This window comes from Penicillium griseofulvum (genome assembly GCF_001561935.1).
Source record: "Penicillium griseofulvum strain PG3 chromosome Unknown contig_6, whole genome shotgun sequence".
Classification (NCBI taxonomy): Eukaryota; Fungi; Ascomycota; class Eurotiomycetes; order Eurotiales; family Aspergillaceae; genus Penicillium; species Penicillium griseofulvum.
In genome coordinates this window covers 240,395-261,807 of record NW_024467419.1, presented here as the reverse complement: position 1 = coordinate 261,807, position 21,413 = coordinate 240,395, and the positions used below count along the sequence as shown (strand labels likewise).

The window sequence follows — 21,413 nt, the reverse complement described above, 5'->3', positions numbered from 1 at the left end:
ATAACTGCTATTGCTACCGCTATTAGCTCTATTGCACTCACTTAAACTGGAACTGCCCCGAACTTTAATACTACAATGTTATCAAGGATGACCCTTGTGTAAAGATTGAAACATCCTATGATATCACGTTCGCCAAGTTGTATATAGCATAGATAGAACCTGGCTATCAGAGGCAATTGCCAAGCACATGAAGTGGGTCTTGTAGTGTGTTATACAACATACATCCTTGATTTCTTGATCCTTGATATGTATGTCTCTAGAGGCATCAATAGAGATAATGCGAGTCAGGTTGTCGAATACTAAGACTGAATACCCCGTGAATGTGAACTCACATGTGATGCCCATGTGACTGCATGCACGAAGCATGCCATACAAAGTGTTCAGGTGCATATAGCCCTGTCAAGGTTGTATGGAGTAATTAGGGCTTACGGGGGACTACGGAGGGGGTATAAAGGTTATAAAAAGGGGGCTAAACCAATAAGCTCAATTCCTTGTGTGTTCTAGAATCCAACGCGTCTGAAGTAAATTAATACAAGTCCACTCTAAAGTTTTCTCTGATTAAGGATCGAACAACCAAACTCAACTGTCAACTCCACCAACACAGCCGAGTAAAAGAGCGCCTCAAAGTCCAACTAGGCATCCGAATATGATGGCTGTACCCGATACCCGTGGGACCTCAGGCTAAATCATCGCTTACGAGTACAGAATAGCCAATGGGCGGATCCTGGTTCCGCCTTGGCCATACGACACATCGAGAGAATTGGGGCTGGCCCGGTCTCAGCAATCCTTCACTGGTAAGGGAGGGGGAGGAGGGGGGTTCTCCAATTATAATATTCGTTCATTTCTTTTTTTCTGTTGAGTTTCCGTTGGTTTGGTGTACGAAGTACGGAGTACTATGATGGATGTTCCTTGACCTCGTACATCGGATATTGATGTTTGTGATCGGTTCCTGAATTCCGAGCTAATCGTGAGTTATCGGATATCAGATTTTTCTTTGCATTCAATGTTCTTAAAGCATAGATCATGCAAGGTGACAATGTAGTGACATGTGTACTCCGTACAGGGACGGGGTAATAGGTATGGCACATTATATTTAGAACTTTTTCAGACAATTGACATGTCCAATGTCGGAGATTTCTTTTCCTTTCTTTTTTTTATTAAAAAAAATCGAATTTTTCGGCCACGAGGATTTGGTCCCACAGAGTGCCCTGGATGCTTTCCGGTAAAGTGCCTTATGTTAGAAAGCATTGTATATCTAATTTAATGGTACTTTAAACTTGGGATTTAAAATGTCAGTGCAAAAAAAAAAAAAAAAAAAAAAAAGAATGGAAGTGTTCCAAGGTTAAATTAGTATATCCACATTGGGACTAGTCAGGGGCATACCAAAACTGGACGGTTTGCCATTTCTTTTTTGAAAGGGCTATACGATTTCGGTAGTCAACTTCGTTTCAAAAGCTTGTAGGACCCAAACGGCTGTCAAGAAAGATGCGCTAAAGAATTTTGCTCCTTTTTTTCTAATATTCTTACTTTTTTTCTATTCTATTATTGTTATTATAGAAGTTCAATATGAACTATAAAAAATTTGGAGGACTCTGGACTTTATCTGGGCTTCTACCATGGTTCAGCCTCTGAACCATTTAGGAAGTTGGAAGCCCGTAGAGTCTGCAGTACGGAACATTCATGGGCCTATTATGTGCAGACTTACAGCCTCATATTGTGGCTTCGTTTTTCATATTTCAATGTATTCGACATATTGCAGATGAGCTCAACGAAATTTCTACAACATACATTCTAACTTTATTGCACCGCATGATTACATAATACCACGGAAAGGTCCATGGGTACAGCATATGCCCAGATCGCGGCCATCTGCCTCCATGTTGTTCTACCCCAGGGTTAACAATGAAGTTTCCTTGCATTCTAAGCAAGGACTACAATGCTTAGGTACTCTGTAGTGTGACTCTGATATTTCTTTTTGATACAGATTGGACACCTGAGCACCTTCCAGATCAAAATCCTCCTCCGTTCGGAATGAAGCAATGGGGCGACGATCTTGGTGTTTCCCGTGTCCAGCCCACCGGAACTACCGAGTGTATTTTTTTTGCCCTTACGGAGTCCCCCGGTTTCAGGAAAACACGAGATCGAATGTCTCGAAGGGAATTGGCCGCAATTAAGTCAGACCTATCCAGTTAGGGTGGCGTTCCGCCCCAGGTTCCAGTGAGAAGATGTGATCCTTGACATTTTAATATCTTACGCAAGGGGGGTGAAAATTGATTACAGTAATTTTGTGAGATTGGATGTTCTCTATGGAGGATCTGGACTATTTTTTTTAAGTAACTGGTACCATACCATACGTACATTGGACCATGGATGCAGTCTCGGGAAGCCCCTGCTTCACAAAGATGCAGTACAACGTAAACATTTGGAGGTAAATAAAAACATATACAACATACAAATACTATATTATATACAAATAACTATGCTATATTAAACAGTTGATCTAAAAAAAAAAAATATAATATATCCTTAATATTGATCGACTGGTGGACACTAATTTAGGACGATCATCTAGATCCCTCTTTTTACATTTTTTTTCCTGGTATGCCGCTAAGAGAGCCTTGGGGGAGTAACAGTTCTGGATCCATTGCAAATCTCCCCTCTCGCATTCTTCGCGTCAATTTCCCCATCGTTTCTTTTTGAATTTCTTTCTCGACCAACTTTACCTGCGTTTTATTCTTATGCTGTGATCTGTGAATCCCCGCTAAGTACTTTGGCCTTGGATCCAGACCATTCATAGTACAGAGTACACGGCTTGAACTTGGAATTCCTTGCACTCTTTTTAGACATTCCCTGACCTCAATCTGCACTTGTCGTTGCACTTGAAGGTCATGCCGCTCATTTCTTTCTTTGGATAAGGATATCCAGTGAGTCACTTTGAAGGCATTGAGCCAGAACTGGGACACTGATCAACTCTCAAGCTACTACACTCGCTAAAACTATCGACATTCATTCAATCTTATATTACCCAGTCGCATTCCTTTCCTACTACGAGGCCTCTGAGCGCCTCGAAGACTACCATCCATGATGAATCGATTCCGCAAGCACAAGAAGGCGAAGGAGCCTGAGGACCAAGAAGGAGCCTCATCGGGATTCAGTCTGAAGCCATCGAAGAAGAAGGAGACACCAGAACCCACACCCGATTTCGACCTATCAGCCGCATTGCCCTCGACAGACAACTTCCGAACTAGTCTGCTAATGCCTAAGCTATCTGCTCGATTTAGCATGCTGAAGGAACAAGATGACCCACAGTCAATGCTAGGCAAGGCCAGTGACGATAGCGTTTTGTTTCCCAAGCGCGCTTCGCGACTCAATTTGTTCGGTCACAGCCCCGCGATGCTCGCCGATATTGACGAAGTTTGCTCTAATGACGGTAGCCGACCCTCCCTTGCACTCGACCGCACTTCTTTCGCCTCCGGTAGGGATGGATATGGTACAGACGATGATCGCTCTCAGGGGGGTAGTATGATGAGCAGAGCCCGCCGCGCGGAGGGCAATAATCTGTTCGGAGGTCGCCAAAAGATTTACAAGATCCCGGTCAGATCCCCAGTTGGAACAACCCCCGATGCGCCAGAGAGTGGGAACCGGACCATGGGAAAGCCGATATACGAGAACGACATGAACCTATCTGCCTTCCAGCGATTGCGCCTCAAGGAGAAGGAAGAGAGGACGGCGGAGGCCATGCGGGAATCTGGGTATGCAGCCTCAACCGCTTCGTCTAATAGCCGAGCCACGTACTCCTCCACCGCGTCTGGACCCCTGTCAACAGTTCCTACATCAACTGCAGCAACCTCGGCCGACGAGTCACCGTCGAATCCATCCCAATCTCCAGTGACTGGTTATCCGTTCCCGGAAACCGTTCATGAGGCCCCCCGACCTGGTCTCGGGATGTCTACCCCGCGCAATGGCTCAATCCGTAGCCGTCGTCTCTATGAACAAGGATTGGCCCAGGCTGCTCAGAACCAGCAGAACTCGGCCTTGAACCGCCTGGAGAGTCTGAGTCGCCAGCGGGCCGGCACTCCCGACCTCCCCTCTTTGAACCGCAACTACTCCAGAAGTGCCACTAACCTGCGAGGCCGCCTCCAAAAGCTTGCAATTGTCGAGCCGCCTTCTACCTCACAGCCGACTAGCCCCCCTTCGTCAGCAACGTCACCGAAGCCCCGCATGTCCGGAGAACCTGCGCTCCAAGACCGTCTCTCGCCCACAGCCGCAACATTTGGGGCTCCTCCCCTGAGCCCACCGACAAGCGAAAACGACGAGGCTTCCTCGCTTTTGGCGGCATCGCTTCACCCAGAAGATCATGGAAAGGCTACTGCCATGGGCTTGTTTAGCCGGCCTACCACTGGTTTCGACGAGCAGGCCTTCTCCCGCCGCCAGCTTCAAATGCACCAGGGACGAGAGACTCCGCCTCCGCGCCGTGCATCACCTCCGCGCCGACCTCTGCCCGCAGAGCCCGTAGGCCGTGTTCGGGGACTGTCCAAGTCCAGCTATCGTTCCCGAGCAGGGTCCGCGTCCTCTCACTACAGCAGTGATGCGCATCGCGGCATCGATCATTCTTGTGCGTCCAGCGTTGAGGCTTCTCCTTTTAGACCTGGGGTGAGGACTTTTTGTGCCAACTCAAGCGCGAGCGAGTCTGGCGATGAAGGAGAGAATCCCTCTTCGCGCGGAAACCCATCTGCGGCTTCGCCGGCTACCGAGTACGGCCCCCCACTTCAGCACTCCAGCGTAACACCTAACAAGTCAAGTGCCACAAAGGATCACCTTGAAACACTCCCTGAAGTGAGATACTCCGATCTAGGCGACCTTAGACCAATCAACGAGAATGACCTTGATTTCGCAATTTCATCTTCTGAAATTAGCGATAACACACCCAAGAGACCTGACTCGCCAACCCTGCAACCAGAGCATGGCTTCGGAATGGGGGGAATGATTCGATCTCACTTGCGCCAGGAAAGTGACAGATCTGCCATCTTGCCTCCTTCACCTCTCCAGAACGGTAGCTATGCCGGTAATATCGCGGCTCAGAGATCGAGCCCCCAACCACCGACCTCCCTTCCCACGATCACACACCCCACCGATAAGAGCCGGCCATCATCAGAAACCCGACCAGGAACTGCAAGCTCGCAGTCTCCCTCTAGACATTCTGCGGAGGGCACGGTTTCCCGAAACAGCGTAGAGTCATCCGCACCTGGAACAATTCCCGACACAGCTTCCGTATCGAACACCCCCTCCTGGAGAGAGGAAATAGAACTTCATCATCGTCGTCATGGGAGCACCGAGACCCAAAAAGAGCGAGAGGAATTCGCCATCGAGCTGGCAGAGAGGCGTAGAAAGGTGCAGGAGAAGCTGCGAAGTGTTGCTGAGAACGAAAGCCGCTCGAGCAGCCCCACCCCGGGCCGGTCAACTCCAGACTTGTCCCGGGCAGGTAACGCATTCGCCATGTTGAAGCACAAGTCTAGTAAACAGGGCGGCGGAAAGCCGGATCAGAAGAAGCTATTCGGCTATGTCGGTGGTAATGCGTCCACCCCTGCTCTCTCTTCAGATGACTCGTGGCGTGAAGAGGAGAGGCCCTCTTTCAACTTTGGCCGACACTCCAACTCGAGCTCTCCCCACATTGGATCAGAGCGTTCGCTCAGGTCTCGTATGCCATCCTTGAGCCGCGACAACAGCCACGGAGACTCGCGCGAGTCCAGCCGCAGCCGTGGCCACTCCCCGTTCCGAGACCAGAGAGATCGTGCAGGCTCGGATGCATCAGGCCGGTCCAAGAGTCGAACCAGACTTCGCGAACGGGATGACCTTGAAACTGTGGACGAGGGTTCAATCATTGCACATGAAAGATTCGTTGTTCCTGAGGGCTCTGAGCCTCCCATGCCTACGTCAGGTCGTCCATCAGCAGAAATGTCTGACTCTGTGAACTTTGACCGCGCTTCCTCTGCCGCTTCGGGCAGACATCGCAGTACTAGCCGATCCAACACGCCCAGCTTCCAATACGAGCGGCCATTCCAGTTTTCACAGTCCAACACGTCCTCGATCATCGGTGCCTCGCCCCGGCCCCCACCTGCCGCCCCGGCCTACTCTGCCAATGCCACGCCTCCGCTGAACGAAATGCCGGAATACAGCTCGTCCACATCCCTAGCCTCTGCATCCAACAGCTCGCAGCTTCCCCAACGTGGTTTGGGACATGGTTCCCTCTTGAAACGGCCTGTGAACAAGAAGCAGATCTCGGAGCCTACCTTTGTCTCATCCACATCAGATGTCCCTCTCGTCGGTCTCCCTCCCGGATCCGCGCTGCCTTCATCCAGCGGCGCACCTCCAGTTCCACCTATGAACCCACGCCGTCGCCGCGGGACCGCCACCCAAACCATCTTGGGCGCCTTTAAAAGCGACAAGAACGACCTGTCGCGGGTAGCTTCCCCCGTCCCGAGCCCCGCGGAAGAGCAGAGTGGCTTCCTAGATGATGAAAAACGTCCGCGCTCCCGCAACCGTCTCCGTAAAACTTCAAGCGAGAACGGTAATCTGCATGGACGATCGCGTCAGGGATCCATGCATGGCTCCCCGCCAGCTGTTCCTCAATACCCACCTCCTGCTATCCCCGTCGACGGAGGCATGTTCTAATCATCTCTTCCCTTCCAACTCTTTTATACATTCACCTCGCCTTGACCTAGGCTTTCCTTATTCCCTTGTTGTCTCATACCCTACTACTCTACCTGCCATTCCCTACACACCCCCTTTCCGGGCATTTTCTTTTCTTTTCTGTCCCATCTTTCCTTCTGGGCTGTTTTATCATCATTTCTGCTGTGACGACTAGATACCACTCGGTGCATTTGAGCGTCCCATGTCTACTTTCCATCTTTTCTTTCTTTTCCTTCTGTGACAGGCACTTGTGAGCTGAATTTTCATCGACGTATGTACCCTATTTGTTTCAATTTCAATGGATACACCACTCGCTATACCAGCTGTTTATGATTTTGTAGACTCCTACGCAGCGGTATAGTGGCCGCTCTGTACAATCAAAAGTTGTACGTAAAAAGGCCCTTTTCCCCGTCGACCTATCTAAACAAAATGATATCTGAAAGACTACTGAAACGACATTACAAGCTTATGCGGCCAACTATTCTTATATATTATAAACTGACAAATACGAAAATAGAGCTTTTGGCACTAAAGACATAATAAAAATAATATCTTCAATCTATCTGCTTTACAAAAAAAAACTTCATATCTCATATAACATAATCAGGCATCGATCACCAAGGGCTCAGAGCGACAACCCGACAGCTCCTGAACAGCAGCGGCCAACTCATCAAGAGCGGCATCCACAAACGTTGCGTCCCTTTCACTTCCAACAAATCCAACATGCATCTTCCCACCGCGCACAAACGAGACAGCTTTCAAGGGATAAGCGGCATCGCCATGTGGGTTTGAAATATCAACCTTGCAAGAAGATCCAGCGAATGGCATGTTATCGAAATCATCCCAGTCCTGGTGATGGACAATCGAGTCAAAGGATCGTGCCTCCGATGACCACTTTGCGCACTCCTTTGAGATCTTGTCGAACCCGAGGAAATCGTGCGCCGCAGACTCGGCGCTCTGTGACTGCACAAAGCGCAACAGATCCATCGCCGTCCACTGGGGCTCGAACTTCACTCTGACAGGAGTGAGTTGGTAACAGGGACCCATAACGTTCTCCACGTTTGCTAGGTCGATCGTTCGGCCTGAGGTCACCGTGCCGAATGTCACATCGGGTTTTCCTAGACGACGGGCGAGTACCAGTGCCCACGCTGCGGTGAGCACGTTTGCCGTCGTGATCTCCTGGACAGGCTGGAATCCTTCAACCGCCTTCTCGTGGAATATGGCTTTGTCTGTGGGCTGGGCCGAGGCTCCGTAGAGCACAGACAGTGTCGAGTCCTTAAGCAGATCGCCCCAGTAGTTGATTGCCTGGGTCTGGAGGCGTCCGTCGGAAACTCGTGCCATATACGAGGCAAATGGCTCAAAGTCCACAACCTCGCCTCCGGCATACAGGGTCTCCAAGTCTTGGAGTAGTCTGGGGAGGGAAACACCATCATACTGGGCATGTGAGAGGCCTAGCACTAGGCAGTGTTTTCCGTCGGTGCCTTGGACATGGAAGATCTTGAGGAATGGTGATCCAAGCTCGAAGTTTGACTCGATGTCTGTTGTGCAGAGCTCGGTGACGTATTGCTCAATCTCCTTGTCAGCCTGGTGCATAACCACAGGGGCATGTGCGTCTTGGAGGACAACTTGAAGGAAGGACGATCCATGTTCGATGAAGACAGTGCGTAGAATATCGTGGGTCTTGACTAGGTCTGTGCAGGCGCGTAGCAATTGCTCGCGATCGATGTTTTGGTCGAAGTACAGCATGGTGTATTGGATTGAAGTGCGTGGTACTCCAATGGTTCCTCTGATGTCGAGCGCTTGCGAATCTGTAACTGGAGACACATCAACGATGGGCCAGCCTGGGTTAGCAAGCTTGGGCCGGACGGCCGAGGACAAGAACAGCTTGACATCTAGATCGCTCAGCGTGGAGAAAGGCTTGTATGGCGTGGCGCTTTCCTTCGCTTGGTCCACCTTTAACACCTTGGCTGCATCGCCAAGACGCATGTGTTGGAAGATATCGGCCACTGACAAGCTGTGTCCCTGTGTGCGGAGACTGGACACCAATTTCATTGCCAAGACTGAGTCGCCTCCAAGACGGAAGAAGTTATCGTCGACGTCAATCTGCTCCGGGCTCAACCGGAGGATGTTCGCCCAAGCGGATTGCAGGATCTTCTCTGTGGGCGATAGATTTGTATGCGCCAAGCCCTTTGTCCATGCCTCTTTGAAGCCCCCACGAAGCTGTTCAAGAACACCTTGCGGGATCTTCGAGGCCAATTTGTTGAGAGACGTGTGGTCCAACTGTTCCAATTCAGCGGGCAATTTGTCAACCACAACATATGCAGAGGGGGCCATGTAGGATGGCAGTGAGTCTCGGATGAATTTGTCAAGCTTCTTCAATGACACGGCAAGAGAAACGGAAATAGTATCGCAGATAGTCGTCTCCTCTCCAATCATCTCGTATTTCGCCGGCATGACTCTTACACTGTCTTCCTGAGAAAGCTGACTCTCGATGAAAACAGCAAGCTCTTGCTCAGTCACTTTCTGAGTGCCTTCTCTCAACGGCTGGAACACAGACGCAGCGGCGCGAGTTCCTGATGGAAGATGTTTTGCGAAATGTGACTCGAGATCTGCGATGTCCACTGCATGTCCTTGAAGGGGTACAACATTCTCCTTGCGGCCAATAAATATCAGACTTCCATCATCTTGAAGCTGGACCATGTCACCTGTAGGCTGAACATTTCCTGATCGGCCAGCACATTCAGAGCTTCCTGCAGCGAGCCAGGCAGGCAATTTGACAGTTTCCCCGGAGAGGCAAGCCCCCTCAAGCCAGAGCTCGCCAACACTGCCGATGGGCGACAACAAATCAGGATTGCGAGCATCACACACCCAAGGAATAACAGCACGAGGATAGACCGATCCTTGTTTGGTGCTTGCATAGGCGCGAAGGTTGCCAGAGGCTTCGTCCACTGAAAGTGGAGGAGCCTGGTTCCATTGCCAGATTTGGTTCAGTTCCGCTTCGGGAAGGCAAGAGATCTCATCAATGCGCTTGTCAAGGCCCTTGGACAACTGCACGCAAGCGGTTTCCAACTGCGCAAGGATCCGCTGCATTTGCGAACCCTCGATCAGGCTGCTGTCGAAACTGGCGCAAACCCTGAGACCCCCCTTGCGGATTCCAAAGGCTACCATGAGCGGATATGGGTTGAAATGAAGCGCCTCACGGACAACATCTCCAAGCTCAAACCCGAGATCGCTACCCACGTACTCGGGATCGGGCTGGATGACCAGACCGGTGCCAGCTTCGCATGCATACTGCGCATCTTGGCTGACCTTTCTGATGTTCTGCATACCCATGTGCTGGTAGGGTGTGCGAGCCAAGATGGTTTGCTGTACCGTCTGCAAGTACGATTCGACTGAGCTGGACCGGCGGACCTGGATGCGGATGGGGATTGTTGCGATCAGTGGTCCGACGATGCTCTCCACGCCCGGCAGGGAAATATCACGACCAGTGAGTGTCTCACCGAATACGACATCGTCGCTTCCAGTGTATTGGGATGCAACGAGCGCCCATGCACCGCGGATCAATGTAGCCATCGTGAAAGGTGATCCGGCACCTGTCTCGAGGGAAATTTGATGCTCGATCAGGCCATTGGGAGTTGGCATGAAGTCGCGCGAGGGCAAGCGGGGGAATTGAGGCCCGACAGCGCCCTTCAACTCCCGTCGCCAGAAGTCATGCATGGCGGTCTCGTCTGTATCGCGTACATACTTGACAAAGTTCCGCATCTGTGTCTGGATCGCGACGGATTGGTTCTGCAAGGCATCGCTGACTTGCTTGAGAACGATTGGCTCTGACCATCCGTCGTAGAGAACGTGGTGGACAGTCCAGACCATATACCGCTTGTCATCATCTGCATTGCTGACAAGGCCATACCGAGCTAGGCTTTGTCCAAGGTTCATCCTCTCGTTTCGGTCATTCTCGAGATATTGGTCTAGGTCGGTGGAGTACCTCCAGGAGACACCTTCCTTCACAACAATTTGCTGAAGGCCTGGGTCCTGGAGCGGGGCCAGACGAGTTCGCAGGATAGGGCTTGCTGCAACAACATCCTCCCAGGCTTTCTTCCAAGCATCCAGGCTGATATGAGACGGAATACATGCGACTCTCTGAGCAATGTACGCCTTTGTCGATTTGAGCGAGAACGTGAACAATGACTCCTGTGTGGGTGTGCAGAGGTAGATATCTTGTACATTTTCTTGATCCACTCCACAAGCTTGTGCTGCCTCGAGGCGCGCGCTCTCCACAGATTGGGAGATCAAAGAAAATGCCGGGATCTCTTCCTGTACTTGAGAGGTGCAAGGCTGGACGACGGTGGCCATCGCCGAGAGGGTAGGGTTTCCGAAAGTGCTGATGACAGAAAGATCGAGATCTTGCGTTCTACAGACAGACACGAGTCTCATCGCTGCCAAGGAATCACCACCTAGTGCAAAGAAGTTGTCATCGGGACGAATAGCTTCTGCGTCGAGTTTGAGTGTCTCGGCCCAGGCCTGTCGCAGGCGCTTTTCAACCTCATTCAGTTCCCGAGAAGCAGTGCTTGCAGCTCCTTGGTCTAACTGGCGCAAGTCAACTGTCGCGCCAAATGCTCGGAGTTGTTTACGATCAGTCTTGCCTGAAATCAACACTGGCATGACATTAACTGGGATATATGTGGTCGGCACCATGTATCGCGGCAAAGTTTTCGCCACATCCGCATTGGCTTTGGTCAATATGCTGTTTAGCTCGCTTGAGAGCTCGTCCAAGGCAAGCTCTGCCTGTCCATGTCCCTTTGGCTGGAATGCAACGAACGCGACGAGCATTGGCTGGCCTCCATAATCCTTGGGGTTAATCACCTCAGCAATGACATTAGCTTCTGAAGGCAGAACAGCCTTCAGCTGACTCTCGATTTCCCCCAATTCGACACGCTGTCCGCGCAGCTTGACTTGAGTATCCTTTCGTCCAACGAAAACGATACCGCCAAGACCGTCGGGGTCATATCTTCCAAGATCTCCAGTCTTGTACAGGCGGCCCCGACGACCTGCGTAATCTTTGTGACCAGCGATCAACCAAGGTGGATCATTAATGAAAGCAGCAGCGGTCTTCTCCGGGTCGTTCAGGTAGCCCTGTCCGACAATCGGGCCCTCGACGAGCAGCTCGCCTACAGCGCCGACTGGCACAAGCTCATTATGATCATTCGGATTGGCAATCCACATGGCTGCACCGTTTCCTGGGCCAATGGACAGGTAATCTCTTCCAGTAGCAGCGCTGCTATTGACTGTGCATCCAATGGTACACTCGCAGGGACCATAACCAATAATGATTCTGGTGTCTTTGCCCCAATTGTTGGCATCTCTTGCCGAGACTGCTTCACCTCCGAGACCGAGCCCGTCGAGCGACGCAATGACATCCGCGTCCAGAATTCGGCCCACTGAGGGGGTTAAACCTGCGTAATTAATTCGCATTTTGCGGATAACGTCGTTGATATCGTTCAGTCGATCCTCGTCGGATGGAATGCAGAGACAGCCACCATTTCCGAGTGTTAAAAGCATACTGTCAATGCTAACATCGAAAGCATAGGATGCAAAGTCAAGAACCCTAGACTCTGGCGTGTATCCAACTGCCTTTGCTCGAGGAATTGCACTGCTGGTATAGGTTTCGTGGGAGATCTTCACTCCCTTCGGAGTGCCCGTGCTGCCAGAGGTGAAGATGATGTACATAAGGGCGGAGGATGGTACAGCGGGTAAGTCGGAGATTGATGGAGAGTGTGATGGATTTGTGAAAGCTTCTTCTTCAACGACGAAGTGCTTTCCGGTAGGCATGATCGTCAGCGACAGCTCATGCTGCCTGCGGGACGAAACCATCGCCTTTGCGCCGACCTGTACCGCCATGTTTTGAAGACGGGCAAGAGGAAGAGTTGGATCCATAAGCGCAAGAGTTGCACCTGCTTTCATTACTCCGAGCACAGCGACGATCGTCCACCTGGACTTCTCAAAGCACACAGGGACGACATCGTGCAGCTCGACCCCCATTTCCTTGAGCGAACACGCCACGGAAGTGGACCACTGATCAATTTGACTATAGGTTAAGCTGCCATCCCAGGAGTCAATTGCAATTTTGTCTGGATATTCGCAAGCTCTTTCGGCGACCATCTCTTGCATGCAGAAGCTGTAGGTGGGAGGTAATTTGTGGTTCCACCCCCAGATATCGTTCAGGTCACTTTCAGTCGGGCGAAGACACTGTTCAATGGTCGCTTCGGGATTTGCGAGGCATACTCTGATGGTGTCAGCAAGTGCCTCGACATGGTGGTTCACTGTATATGGCAGCATGTTCTCGGTGTGCCACAATGGGCGGATCTCGAGGTGGGCATTATTGAAGCGAACTTCAAGATGAATTATACCCTTTTCAATTACAGTTAGCTATGAACGAGTGATATCGATTCACATTTTAACTTACCTCATCTTTAGCTTCTTCAGATGTTCGCGAAAGAGAGCTGGTGCTCAAAACCAGTGATGCTGGACTCGACGCCCCTGTGCTGATATTCCGAGAGATCGCAGTTGCAACGTCTCCCACATTACTTTGTAATCCTTTCATTACCTCATTCATCAATAGTTTGTTCACAGACTCAGGCTCAACGCCATTTGCGAAATCTTTGTGCGACCAGTCGTATGATATTTGGCTATCTTCCCGGCTGCGCAACAGCACCATGAGCCAGGACAAGAGCACAATCTCTTCCTTCATTCCGGTCGGAGTGGTGATTTGTTCAGAAGCAAGGTGCGTCATTTGAAATGAGCTGAAGTCGCCATTCGCGTCTGTTGGCTCTTTCTCAATTCCATTTGGCGCATTGTGAACATAGGCATCTTCGAGAGGTATGAAGCCCATTATGACGGCAGACCAGCACAGCTGGTCTTAGTACCCTCGAGTTGATGTGAGGGAGGAATTGGAGCTTGACTATTAAATCCGGAACCTTTGCGCGGGTCGATTTCACGGAAGTGTGTCACTATATAGCCAACTAGCCACGGTTCTGCTGCATCATGCTCCACCTCAAGGCTTGAAAGCTCCGAAGTATCCTGACTGTATTATCCTGCAGGTATTTTGCATATCATCACCGAGATCGGCTATTGCGGGGTGAGTGGATTTTTCGACACAGTCCCGTTCTGAAAGGCAAAATGATACCAAGCCGAAGCATGTGGCCGTTTCATCTTTCCTGCGTTATTTGGACCCATACGTGTACGGGACTACAGATCTCCAAGCTACAAATACTGTATGGTACAAAACGTCTCCACTGGCTCCACATGAGAGAAATGGATGGAAAAAAGCGAGAAATAAAATGCTACGCCAAGGCTGTTTCGATGATGAAGATACCCGGTTCGGTCAGACCATTGCCCACCATCAAGATCAAGACAGAAATGGAAACATTTGCTGTAGGGCAGCGTGGGTATGATCAATCTACGGAGTACTCCATATTCTGACACACATCAATGCCGACTCAAAGCTGACAAGGAATTGTTCCCCGAGGTTTCAGAGGCCAGCTGTTCAGAGGACCCATTATTATGCGTTTCAAGCGGAATAGCCCGATAGAAGCGTGGAACGGGGGGGATTTTTTTATATTCTGTATTCCGAGACCCACCTCTAAGACCGCACGCACACGCATGTCTGTCGTGTACTTTCCGCAATTCACGGAGTAAAATATATAACGTAGAATTGTCCGGTCACAAATATTCGTAATAATAAATAACAAATATCCGCTAGAGCCCTGGCTGGCGCAATAAGCGTGTAACAATGAAAGAAAAATAAAAAAAAGGCCTCACTCTGTTGCGCACGTTCCTTAGTTGATTTCTTGGCTCGCTTGTGGAAATCTTTAAATGGAGTCTTCCAAACGCCACTAAATGGCTTGTGTGGCCTGATACATACATACTTTGGTCTTGATGCCTCATCTCTGATCATAATGAGATGACATATAACGAGCACCCTTTTCAGGAAAAGATCCTCGAATATGAAGTCGGGTAAGGCTGAACACTGAGTAACCAAGAATTCTAAGCAACTCAAAAAAGTCTTGTCCTGAGATGCAGGTGTTAACGGATTTACTCTCGCACTTTGGGTAGAGTTTTCAAAGTGGAGGCAATCTAATCAGATTTTGCCGTCTCCAGCCAATCAATCTAATCAGATCTGATGATCTTACCTATAAGGGCTAGTGCCAGTTAGTCTGCAAGTTTCCCACAGCTTTAGTCTTAACGGTGGAGCTTTATTTTCTTAGCCTTACTAGCCGATACAGCAGATTGATTGTTGTATTTAACCGTTAAAATGAAATACCAGGTACCAGCGTATTCAATCATGCACTAACTAAGGGTTGGTGTGTGATACACGGTATTACCTAAACGGGTATACATACTGAAATACCTGATTCAAGACTTCCATATAATTTCCTTAGAAAGTCTACCCTTTTCCCTCCGTAGCTTTGACCTTGGCACTAAACAATCCCATGGATGTGAGACTTGTTACCTAATATTTCGGCTTGCCTCGGTTTAATCAGATTGATAAGATGACCTGAAAGGGTTCACCCTGTGGATCGAGTTATTCGGTTCACACTAACCGAAACAAATTGTCCACATTCCGTCATGGCGGAAAGACACAAAGCCGGTCTCGGCAATTTGTTAGATTAAAGAAAATACTTCATCTCAGAGGTTCTCTCTAGCTCCTAGAAAGTTTTCCCCTTCAATTAACACCTACACACTACCCCGCCAACACACTTACTCACCATGTCTAAGTTCTGGCCTAAGGGAGGCCTTCCCGGTATTCTGCACCACTACGTAAGTTCCTACATAGTGATCAATGATAACATTCGAATCGCAACTAACAATTGATCGCGCAAACATGTAGACCGAAACTCTCGTCACCTTTGAATATGCCTCTAGCACCGTCCGCCAACCGCACAGTCTCCTCTTCGTAGGAGGACTCGGCGACGGCCTCGCAACAACATCCTACATGGCCGATCTCGCGCGCGCATTACAAAACTCAGAATGGTCACTTTTCACACTAAATCTCACATCCTCGTACCAATCATGGGGTGTTGGACATCTCGACCGTGACACGAACGAGATCGCCCAATGTTTGGAATACATCAAAAGCTACAAGGCCGATAAATTTGGCGGTGGCAAGATCGCCCTGATGGGCCATTCCACGGGCAGCCAGTGTGTCCTGCACTACCTTTCCCAGTCAAACCCCCACACCAAGATCCCTGCCTTCGACGCCGATATCGAACACGTCAAGCGGCCCGTGCTGGACGGCGCCATCATGCAAGCGCCTGTTTCCGATCGTGAAGCGATCTTCTGCGTCTTGAAGGGGGGCATTGGAGATACGACGCCTGAGAAGGCTCGTGCTGTATATGATGAGATGGAGGCGCTAGCAAAGGCGGCTGTTGCTGAGGGAAAGCCTCATGATACTATGCTGCCTCTCTCGTTGACTTCTATGATTTATCCTGCCAATACCCCAATTAGCTGTCGGAGATTCTTGAGTCTTGTTAGTCCTGAGAGTCCCCAGTCGCCTCAAGAGGATGATCTGTTCAGCTCGGATTTGAGCGATGAACACTTTAGGACTACATTTGGTATGATTCAGGAGCGGGGACTACTGAATCATAAGCTCATGGTGTTGATCTCTGGGAAGGATCAATCGATTCCCGATTGGGTTGATAAGGACAAGATGCTGGCTAGGTGGCAGAAGGCGACTGACCATGATGGTAAATATCAGATTTGGGATGAAAAGCACACTGGCATTATTCCTAATGCTTCTCATGCTTTGAGTAATGATGACCAAGCTGAGCCGCGGAAGTGGCTTGTTGAGAGGGTCTTGGGATACCTCAAGACTGCCGTGGAGAGAGCTTGAATTACAAAACGTATAGATTAGAGCAAATATATACCATTTACCATGCTTTTCAACTGTACTAAAGTAGATAAATCTTCAATAGTGGACTGCATTCATCTACATCGTGCCTTCGAATGTGATGGTGGCTATTCCTACTCTCTGTGGCTAAATAAGATCCCATAAGAACACGGATAAAAGAATTGGTATATTAAGCAAGGATTAAAATATAAATCGTATCTATAATTTTCTTCAAGTCGCCACTGTCTGGTGCATGACATTTGCCCGGTAACTGTCGGACCGCTCGAGCAATTCGTCATGAGATCCAGAATCAGTGCATACACCACCGTCAATCAAGAAAATGATATCAGCTTTCCTGATAGTGTGAAGACGATGAGCAATGGCAATGACAGTGATTCCACGTGCGGCCTTCTCCAAACCATCCTGCAAGAGCTTCTCGGACTCAGCATCCAAAGCACTAGTCGATTCATCAAGAATCAGAAGCTTCGGTTTGCGCACGAGAGCACGAGCAATAGACAATCTCTGCTTCTGGCCTCCAGAGAACTGGTTACCACTCGGTCCACAGAGGGTCTGGTAGCCATCCGGCAATGACATAATAACATCGTGGATGTTTGCGAGCTTGCAAGCGTCTTGGATTTCTTCAAGAGTCACATTGTGGCCAGGGCGGGCACCGAGACCAACATTGAACTCAATGCTTCCCTCGAAGAGGACGCTGTCTTGGGGCACCAGGGATATCCAGTCACGGAAGGAGACATCCGAGGTCTTGGTCACATCGACGCCGTCGATCAGGATAGAGCCAGATTCAGGTGTGTACAGGCGTTCAACCAGAGATATGATGGTCGATTTACCGGCGCCACTAGGCCCAACTAGGGCACAGAACTTGCCGGGGCGAATATCAACATTCAGGCCCTTCAGCACCTTGATGTCCGGCCGGGCAGGGTAACAGAAGTGGACATCGCGAAGCTGCACACTCGAGGCCGTGGTGCCAGAGTTGTAGGTGGGTTTCTCTTGGATGGCCTCGACATCCTTGTTGTCGGATGGTGTGAGCCGGGAATCCATCTTGTCCTTGCCGATTTCGATTAGGCCAAGGATTCTGGACATTGCCGATCGCGCAGCAGAAAGTTCAGGTGCGAGTGCGAACATCTGACTCCAAAGCAGGGCACTGACCAGAAGGGAGAAGACAACAATCAGGAACTGGGTCTGGGTGTAGTTACCGTTGATAATCTGCTTGGAACCCCACCAGTATGCCAGTGCATTTACCATGTTACCTAGGAAGTATGTCATGGCTTGCCACAAACTTGCCTGCACGGTAACCATAAATGTCTCCCTGCGAGGTCCTTTCAAGGATCGTCGGTAGGTTTGCAAAGTATTTTCTTCAAGGGAAAGAGAAGCGATTGTCTTGATGGAGGTGACTGCTTCCACACCGATGTCGACAGACTTGGTGTAGGCGTTTTCATGACGCTCCTCGAACTTACCGAGGACCATCAGCTCCATTAGACCAGCTCCGAGAAGAAGTGGGACAAGAGCTAGGCAGACCAAGGCAATTCTCCAGGCAATAATATGAGTCAAAATGATAGCGGCGACAAGGTTAACGGAGATGGAGAACAGGGTGCCAATGACAGATCCGCTTATACCGGCAAGGGCATTACCATCTCTGGTGATATATGATAGAAGAAGGGCAGGTGATCGGCCCTTAGACTGATGCCACTGAAGATCTTGTTCAAATAGTGACCGGAATGATAGGACTCGCACTTTGTAGACGATCTTTTCAGAGACGAGGCCGAATCCTCCCCAGCTGACGATGTTTGCAAAGAACTCGATGATCGCAAGAACGAAAAACATCAGACCGTAGAAGTTACCCCGTTCGCTAATACTGGCTGCACTATGGCAAGGGTTCAAACTTCCGACTGTGTTTCCGAAAATGACGGCCTCGCCGGAGAAAGCTCCTCCGACCAAACTGGAACCGAAAAGAGCAGCAAAAATGACGAGCAAATGGGGCTTGAGAGCTGGTGCGTAGCCCTTGCAAAGAGCCCACACTGATTTAACCGGGGTCTCAAGCTCTTCTTCTTCCTCAGAGTCACCGGCTGGTGCTTCTGTGGTTGAGATGTGGGCTTCCTTTGTGGGTTCAAGGTCAGTTGAAAGACTACCTTTCTCGTTATCGGCATCGGTAATAGAGGTAGCGTCGGACTTGCTGACGTTCTCAATGCTGGTAGTGGTCTCGGTCTTGCTGGATGCGGATGCGGCTCCGAGAGTCTGCAATTTGACCAGCTCAGAGTAAGGTCCGTTCGCAGCCATCAACTCCGAGTGACTTCCCTCCTCCAAAATATCTCCCTTGTGCATACAGACGATCTTGTCCGCATTGGTGATTGTTGACAGGCGATGAGCAATGGTGATGACAGTACGACCGGTTGAGATGTTGTTGATAGCCCGCTGGATACGCTGTTCACTGCGTGAGTCCAGAGCAGCCGTGGCTTCGTCCAAAATTAGAACTGCGGGGTCTTTGATAAGAGCACGGGCAAGAGAGACTCGTTGCTTTTGACCTCCACTGATGAGTCGACCACTAGAGCCAACCATCGTGCCGTAGCCATACTGCAATGCTTCAATAAAGCCATCAGCATCGGCAAGCGCAGCAGCCTGGCGGGCCAATTGAACGATTTCAACGATTTCTGGGCCACGTTTCTCGGCTGCTGCCATAAGATCCTGACCATCTCTGACTTCAGCAGCCAGATCACTGAGGTCGGTTCCTAGGAGTGCTGTCTTCAGGTGTGCATGGGCGGGTTTGCTGGAGTTTACCAAGCCATGTGCGATGTTCTCCAGAAGGGACCGGTCAAGAAGAGAGGGCTCCTGCTGCACAAGACTAAGGAATCCTCTCAGGTCATGGGTGTTGATGTCACGGATATTCTGGCCATCGAAGGTGATCTCACCTTCAGTGGCATCATACAAGCGGATAACTAGACCTGCAATGGTGGACTTTCCACTTCCAGAAAGGCCAACAATGGCTGTATGTTTTTTGGGGGCAATGGAAAGATTGATCTTGTTAAGAACAGTGATCTCGGGCCGGGAAGGGTAAATAAAAGAGACGCCCTTGAATTCAAACCCACCCTCCGCCTGGGTGAGGCGAATGCCCGCATCAGAATGTCCATCAATCAAGGATACACGCTCGATATCATCGCGCAACTTGTGGTAGCAAGCAACAGCTTGTGTAAACAAGTGGATGAAAGGTGCAACTTGACTCAGAAGCAGGGTAGCTGTCGTTAATGTTAGTAGAATATTCCATTGTAAGATATCAACCAAACTGACCCTCAACCAAGACAAAGATAACGGTGAAAACAGATCCGACAGTGGCTCCCGCAGATTCAGTGCGCACTGCTGCAGCGATCTGCTTACTTCCTTGCCAGAATGCAAGACCGTTCGCACCGTATGCGACGAAATATAAGACACCGGCTTGAATACCAGTGGCATTGGCCTTTTTCAATCCTTCGGTTTCCGAGTCTTTCAGTGCCTTGGAGAACTTCTTCTCCAGACGACCGTTCGCACCAAACGCGTGTACCACAACAATATTGTTCAGCGCTTCGGAAGCAATTGATGCAGCGGAAGCAGCATAATCTGACATGCGCCCGGTGTATTTCTCAATATAGTAACTTCCAACAAATGACATGATGAAGTATGCGGGGATCAAGGAAAGCAACATCGCGGCAAGAATGGAGTCTTTGATAAATGCAACAATGTACGCGGTGACGAAAAAGGAAAAGCTCGAGAGACAGATTCCGACCTTCTCAGCTGTTCCGGAGCGGATTGTTTGGATATCAGTGTTGAGTCGAGAAGCAACTTCTCCGGCGGGGAGGTTATCAAAGAAAGAGGGTTCTTGTCGGAGCAGGTTCTGGAGATATCTTTCGCGGAGTCGCTGCGCCAGGCGCGCACCGGTCATCGTCCAGCATAGCAGGTGAAGGTAGATTAAAACGAATTGAGCAATGCCCAGGTACACAATCAGCAGAATTTTGCTGTTCATGTCTGACTGATCCGTGGAGTCCCCTGACGAGGATCCAGACTCCTCGCAGGTCACTGCATTGAAATCATCGATCAGTTGGCCAAAAATGATACCAATGATGGGAAAAGGGACACCCGATCCAATTGCGGACACCAGGCCAACAAAGAGGGTTCCCAATTCGAGTCGCGAGGGATTAGCAGCCACAAGCAGCCTGGGGTAGTCTGCAAGGTTGCCGAAACCCATGGTGACTTGAAAATGGCTTTCAACACTGGGATTGTCGTTGGAGTGTTGAAGAAGCTAAATTCTCTCAAGCGATCAATTTATCGGTCTATTAGCTCGACAGTGGCGTCACCGTGAAAATTGCATCCACTCCTTAGCGTGAATCCATTCGGTGAAGCAACTTTAGCTGTGGGTTGCGACGAAGACCCAAAGAAATATATGCCAAGGTGTATTTCTAGGGGGGTTTCCGGATGTTTAAGATGCCGAACTAATTTTTTCAATCAGCCGACATCGGTTTTTGACAGTTGGATCCAAAAATGCAACCCACATGCACCGCACAGCATGAAGAATTTCAATTATACGGAGAGGGTTATCAGATCAAAGTGGATCCTGTGTACCGAGGGTCTCCACTATTGTCAATACTTGTATGTTTGGGTTGATACAGCTGTATTCTGACATCAAACTCGAATGTGTATTTTACAAGACTATTAAACAAACGCAGTGTATTTAAAGGCGGGAATTTTATGCGCTTTCAATGCTGTTTGCTGGTTGTGGTGGATAAAATGGGAAATATGTAATCACTCGCTTCCAAACTCTACATATCTATGTCCTATTTGATTAGTACTTAGT

The 21,413-nt window shown here is 49.7% G+C and overlaps 4 protein-coding genes across 4 annotated transcripts; 2 read left to right on the top strand and 2 right to left on the bottom strand.

Annotated features, from left to right (window-relative positions):
* Window positions 1–3,081: 3,081 nt before the first annotated feature.
* Window positions 3,082–6,672, top strand: PGRI_072380 (uncharacterized protein; the record flags this gene model as incomplete). The annotated part of the gene is made up of 1 exon (XM_040794952.1): window positions 3,082–6,672. One exon carries the CDS (start codon window positions 3,082–3,084, stop codon window positions 6,670–6,672), a length of 3,591 nt encoding a protein of 1,196 aa, XP_040652629.1.
* A 621-nt stretch (window positions 6,673–7,293) lies between these two features.
* On the bottom strand, window positions 7,294–13,579 carry sidD (nonribosomal peptide synthase SidD; the record flags this gene model as incomplete). The annotated part of the gene is made up of 2 exons (XM_040794951.1): window positions 7,294–13,098; window positions 13,154–13,579. The coding sequence occupies 2 exons, from the start codon at window positions 13,577–13,579 to the stop codon at window positions 7,294–7,296; spliced, it is 6,231 nt and encodes a 2,076-aa protein (XP_040652628.1).
* Window positions 13,580–15,456: 1,877 nt separating this feature from the next.
* Window positions 15,457–16,579, top strand: sidJ (putative siderophore biosynthesis lipase/esterase; the record flags this gene model as incomplete). Its single annotated transcript, XM_040794950.1, has 2 exons — window positions 15,457–15,507; window positions 15,578–16,579. The coding sequence occupies 2 exons, from the start codon at window positions 15,457–15,459 to the stop codon at window positions 16,577–16,579; spliced, it is 1,053 nt and encodes a 350-aa protein (XP_040652627.1).
* Window positions 16,580–16,807: 228 nt separating this feature from the next.
* Window positions 16,808–20,807, bottom strand: PGRI_072350 (ABC transporter ATP-binding protein; the record flags this gene model as incomplete). Its single annotated transcript, XM_040794949.1, has 2 exons — window positions 16,808–19,824; window positions 19,877–20,807. The coding sequence occupies 2 exons, from the start codon at window positions 20,805–20,807 to the stop codon at window positions 16,808–16,810; spliced, it is 3,948 nt and encodes a 1,315-aa protein (XP_040652626.1).
* Between the last annotated feature and the right edge of the window lie 606 nt (window positions 20,808–21,413).